The sequence below is a fragment of the Acyrthosiphon pisum genome, chromosome X, assembly GCF_005508785.2.
Source record: "Acyrthosiphon pisum isolate AL4f chromosome X, pea_aphid_22Mar2018_4r6ur, whole genome shotgun sequence".
In the NCBI taxonomy this organism is placed as follows: Eukaryota; Metazoa; Arthropoda; class Insecta; order Hemiptera; family Aphididae; genus Acyrthosiphon; species Acyrthosiphon pisum.
The window spans coordinates 60,360,325-60,366,372 of record NC_042493.1 but is presented as its reverse complement, the minus strand read 5'-3'; the positions used below and the strand labels follow the sequence as shown (position 1 = coordinate 60,366,372).

Below are 6,048 nucleotides of genomic sequence, written 5' to 3'. Positions count from 1 at the left end.
GATGAAAATATTTGTTGATTTTCAATATGGATAAAAATCTCGACAATAATCATGAAGAAAACTTAAAGTAAGTATAAAATAATTAATATCAATTTATAATATTCACTTATTTAATCATATTTTTACCATGTTTATTTAATAGATTATTAAAGAAAATAAGTTTTTATTTTTCTATTTGAGATCTCATAAAGTCATACTTAACTGTCACTGTACTAAACTATTATTATTTAATATTTTATTTGCCAAATAGCCAACTGGTGTTTACTTTCATTAAAACTAAAAAAAGACTAAATCAATTTAATATTATCTATACTTTAAAAAAGTCAAAAGAAATTAAGTACTTATTACATTATTTTTTCAATTGCAACATTTTAAAATTTATTTAATAAAGACAAATCTAATCTATTTATCCACATATATTTATTTAGTTATTTGTATTAATATTTACAAATGTATTTATTTATTTATTTTATTATTTTAGAGAGGACAAGCATTATTGAATCATTTAGAAGAAATGCAATATTCTTATTTCAACGGACGTCCAGAATGGATACCCTTACAAAAGAATGATCTGAAATTATTTATAGCACACATATATTACGGCTATCCATATCCTAGTAATGCAATTGTTGAAAACAATTATGAACATGAGATAAATTCTGAAGAATTATTTAAGTTATATAAAAATGAAATTAAAAAGAAAATTTTAGATATATATGAATTAATAGAGGAAAAATATATTAATCCTAGTCTTTTTAGTAATATTGAAGTGGGTATAACTATAGTACATAGTATTTGCAAAAAAAAGTGCGATACCTGCCAACATTTTCCTAAAAAAGATATACACAAATGGTTATTACTCAGATTAAAAGTGATAAGCAATAAATTCATTTTTATTGATTTTCAAAACAATAGAACATACACTGGCTGGGATGAATATATGGAAAATAATAATCTTCCTGAAGGATATATGTTCTATCCTAATTCGGGGTTTTATGATGCTTCAAAAACATTGTATCAAACTATAACACCGGCTTCCAAAACAACTGAAACAGTTTTCAAAACAGCTGACATAGCTTCATACATATTAAATAGTGTTGGCGGTATAATATTTGCCTGTGGTTCTTTTTTTCTTTTGGGAACACCTATTGGTATTGGATTAGCAGTAACGGGATCTGCATTAACAACAGTTTGTTCTTCGTATCAATTTGGTAGACATGTTCTGCAACTAATTGACATGTTTAAACATGATGTTAATAAATTCGGCACAAATGCCTGGAAAAGATGGATTGGTTTATCGATTTCCGCAATTGGTGCTATTATGGCACCATTTCAAGCAATTGCTGCAATAACGTCCGAGGTGAATTCAGCTATTCAATCAACTGGAAGGGCTCTTACTATTTTTGGAAAAACTGCTTGTGTTACTCAATGTACATTGGTAGTCTTCCACGCTGCTCTGGATTTCATAGATAACAATTTTAAAATAACATGGGAAAGTGTGATAAAACTACGTTTAGAAGTGTTCGTTGTTACAGGAGTATTAATGGCTCCAAGTTACATAACAGATATTTTAAAGGTACGTATTGACATGTGTTCTATCAAAGTAATCTACATTTTTAAATAGAGCTTGAAATCATATGAATTAGTATGTCTATAAATACATTTGTGGAGGGATGAATGTATTTTACAATGATGTGTATTTTTTTATATCTGAACATTTTCCTAGTAGAAAGAAATGTTCTTATATTTATATTTAAGATTTGAAAAACCGATACAAGATCCCAAATAAGTTTTTCTACCTTTAAAAAAAAAAGGTGAACCGGAAAGTCAAATTAATTTTTTATGATCGTTAGAAGTTCAAACATTGGATATTCACCCGTAAATTAACGAATTATCATCAAACGATTTTCGTTTTTTGTTGTATTTCAAAAACGAAAAACCATAGATACTTGAAATTTTCACTAAATGTTTATATGTCTATATTATATTATGATAAAATTTTTAAAATATTTTATTTTATTTTGAGCTATTTGTAGACATTTTTTTATAAACATTCAAAGTTCAAATTTTTATTAAAATCAAAATCAGAAATTTGCAAATTATTTAGTTGCTAAAAATGTATCAAATGTTAAATTTTTATAGCTAAAGATAGAAAATTGAGAACTGTTTCTCGTTAGTAGTTGATACTGATTTCTCTAAGTTCTGACTGTTGTTTGACTAGTGAGTTTGATATTTTATTTTTTAAATTCTCTAATTTGGGTTTTGATGTCTGTTTAAAAGTGATTTTAAAGTTAAATGACTTGCCTACCTTTGAATATTGACATTAATTTATATAGTTTTTACTCTATAGTTTTTATTATCAAATTTCAATAAATATTATGAATAATTTTTTTTTAGCTATTAGCTATGGAAACCGTGTGGGTGCCAATTTACAAAACCATTGAACAAATTCCTTACTGTTTGGGTAAATACGTCTGGAACTCCGTTTACTTTTTCAAAAATCATTTCGCTGTGTTCGTGAAAAGTGTCACGCAGTTTCTTGCGGAAAACATCACGACGACCAATCTGTTGTTTGCGTGGAAAACTATTCGCCGTATATTTGACGGCTACCAAAAACAAACATCCAATCTGGACGTCAGTGACCTGTTGCGGCACATGGTGGATGACATCGCTATCAACGAAAGTGTGAAGTACGTGTTGCGTGGTCAGCACATGGTGAATTTGCTGGAGAATCTGCGGGTGTACGCTCCGAAGAAACGAATCGGCCGTGCCCTGGTTAAGTATTGCGTGGACTACGTCCTGGAGGAGGCGAAGAAGCTGTCGGCGCTGCGCAATGATTGTGTGGCTGTAATAGCCAGGCACGGCGAGACGCGTGTGTGGAAGGTGGACGAGGAGTTTTGCAAGTGTTACGGGCTCGAGAGGTGTGCCATGGACCAGTACGCATTGTGGGCTATAGGCCAGGTGGATGCGGCCACCCTGATGGCCGAGTATGAGAAGCACGCGTCCTGTCCGGAAAACATGTTCGACGACGAAATGGTTTTCAACAGGCGCGACGACGCCGGTTGGTCGGCCAAGGGTTACTCGTTTGTGGCTCCGTGCGGCGTCCTGGACTTGGAAATGTGTTTGCGGTTTGCAGAAAAGGTCAATCCGCAGCCGCATCAGTACCTCAATCACGAACTCGTGCAGCCCGAACCCGCCGTGTCACTGATGTTCGGGGTTTCCGCTTATTCGGTCAATATCGTGTTCTTCGGCATCGACCTGATTAATGGCGTGCCAAAGATGAGCATCTGCTTCTTCGAGGAAAATCGTGATTCTGGCTCCTCCATCGCCAACCACAAAGGTTTTAAGAAGTTGCAAGCAGCTTAATTACTTTTTAGGAGGGCTTGCTCCGGGTCGACGGCGTCATCTTCGCTGCCACATTTTTTAGATCTGTCAAACTTAGCTGTGCCCTCACTCTCTTCTCTTGGCCATTCAATAGTCTTGTCGTTTTACTGGATCTACCTACTTGATGAAGTCTTATTAAACACATAATTTAATTTCGTAAAAACTATATATTTTAAATGTAATTTTTAAGTGTAAAATATTATTTTTATCTTATTGATTTTCAAAATTTTTTTTCATATTATAAATTAAAGGGTGCTTTACATTTTAATTTAGTGGGAATATAATACATTTATATGAGGAATTTTCTCAAATTTATACACATATTTTTTTAACACTTACAGTAATTTATTTTACAATAACATTTAGTATGTTGTTTTATTTGTCATGGATGTATGCTATAATCATTTTTTATACTGATGGAATTATAATCTCAATCATTGATATTTTATTTTTGTCAACAGTATCTGTATAGACCATTACCATAATGTATTATACAAAAATTATCTAATGATTTATTATATTTAAAAAAAATATATGGTATGTATTAAAAACACGGTTGTACCCATTATCATGTACTGTTGTAAAAAATGTTTCCAATTATTGATTGCTTATTAACTTATTTTAATTTAATTTTTAAATGTTAATATATAACCATGAACATAACCCAGAAAAGGCCAATCCGCAGTCGCATCCGTACCTCAATCACAAACTCATTCAGCCCAAAACCAACATTTCCTGATGTTCAGGGTTTCCGCTTATTCGGCCAATATTGTGTTCTTCGGAATCAACCTGATCAACGGCGTGCTAAAGATGAACATCTGCTTCTTCGAGTTAAATCGTCTTTCGGGCTCATCCATCGCCAACCAGGGAGATTTTAGGAAGTTGTTAGCGGCTTAAGTTATTATTTTTTCGAAGGGCTCGCTCTGAGCCGATGGCGTCATTATCACTGCCATATTTTTTAGATCTGCCAACTTTGCCCTCACTCTTCTCTTGGCCATTCAGTAGTCTTGTCTTTTTACTGGCTCTACCTACTCGATGAAGACTGATCAAACACATAATTCAATTTCATAAAAACTATATATTGTTAACGTCATTTTTAAGTGTAAAATATCATTTTTTATCTTTTTGATTTTCAATAATTTTTTGCATACCTATTATAAATTGACCTAAGCTTTACATTTTAATTTGTTGGGAATATACTAAATTTACATAAGAAATGTTCTCAAATTTATATACATATTTTTTTAACACTTATAATATTTTATTTTACAATAACAGTTTTTATGTTGTTTTATTTGTGATGGATGTATGCTATAACCATTTTTTATACTGTTGGAATTATAAACTCTATTATTGGTGTTTTATTTTTATCAACAGTATCTGTTATATATTATTATATAACAGTTATTATTATACCTATAGGCTATAAACTAATGGACAGCGCCATTATCATAATATATTATGTAATGATTTATTATATTTTATGAAAAATATGAAATTAAATGTAAGTAATAAATATATAGAATTTATTTAAAACTTCCATTATCATGTATGAAAAAAATGTTTCCAATAATTAATTGTTTATTAACCTATTGTAATTTTATTTTTTTAAATGTTAACATGTAACTGAGCATTAATTAATTGTTCAGCATATAGCTACTAGTGATATTATTGTTCTTAATATTTAAACGTTTTGTAAACAATATTATTTTTGGTTATAATTTATTCTTGACACGAGTCAGACAAACACATGATTATAATTTGATCTGAAATCAACTAACATTTTGTATTAAAATGAGTTGATTTTACAGCTTTTTTTTATAAGATAATCATTTTTATTAATTATGTATATTTAAATTAAAACAAACTGCAAAATATTTGGTACCTCCATATTAGCTAGGTACTGCTAATAATAAGTTCATTGTAACTATATTATATTAAACTATATTAATTATGAGAATGTTGTACTTGCATGTGTTGTTCTGTCTTACTATTGAAAAATAGCAACATTTATGTTTAATAGTTCCATTTTTGAGTTGACAGCTTAAATATTTTAATGATTTGACTATAAGTAATTTTTTATTACAATGATCTGAACATTCTCTTGTGTAACAATATTTTATTTTTTAAGTGAGGTATGCCTGTATAAGTATGCAAGTTATAATAATTAAAAATGCTCACGATTTTCTTAAAATTACCAAAGAGAGGCCTCAGATAATTTTCTTAACTTTAAGTTTAAAAAGGTGGGTAAGTGGATGTCGCTCTGCTGTACAGTAGGTTAGAAGTGGGTCACTGTATAATGGACAGTATTAAATTTGAATTCAATGATATAATATTACTGTATAAGAAAAACGATTCTGAGCGGAGACGGTATATCAGTCTATGTATTAGACATATAATATATACTTATCTATGGTACTAAAAAAAAATTGACCTATAATAGGTACCTATAATAAATTCCAAATTAAATCATATCATAATATCTATTAGGTACTTATAAGCTATAACGCGTTATACATCAACAAAAAACCGTGGTAAAATCATAGATATATAATAGCATACTTTTGAAGTTTAAGTACCCACGATTAATATTATACAATCACAACAAATTACTAAAATAGTTATCCTAGGTTTTTAATATGTAATTTCGTCCCAAATTTGTAC

At 30.1% G+C, this 6,048-nt stretch overlaps 1 protein-coding gene across 1 annotated transcript in view; it reads left to right on the top strand.

Annotated features, from left to right (window-relative positions):
- LOC100570684 overlaps positions 1-5,344 on the top strand; it is a 5,798-nt gene extending 454 nt beyond the window's left edge. Inside the window, exons 2-3 of the mRNA XM_029487831.1 lie at positions 853-1,576; positions 2,398-5,344. Of these exons, the coding sequence (XP_029343691.1) occupies positions 853-1,576; positions 2,398-3,366 (1,693 nt within the window). The 3' untranslated portion in view covers positions 3,367-5,344. The remainder of the gene's footprint in view (positions 1-852; positions 1,577-2,397) is intronic.
- Positions 5,345-6,048: the final 704 nt, after the last annotated feature.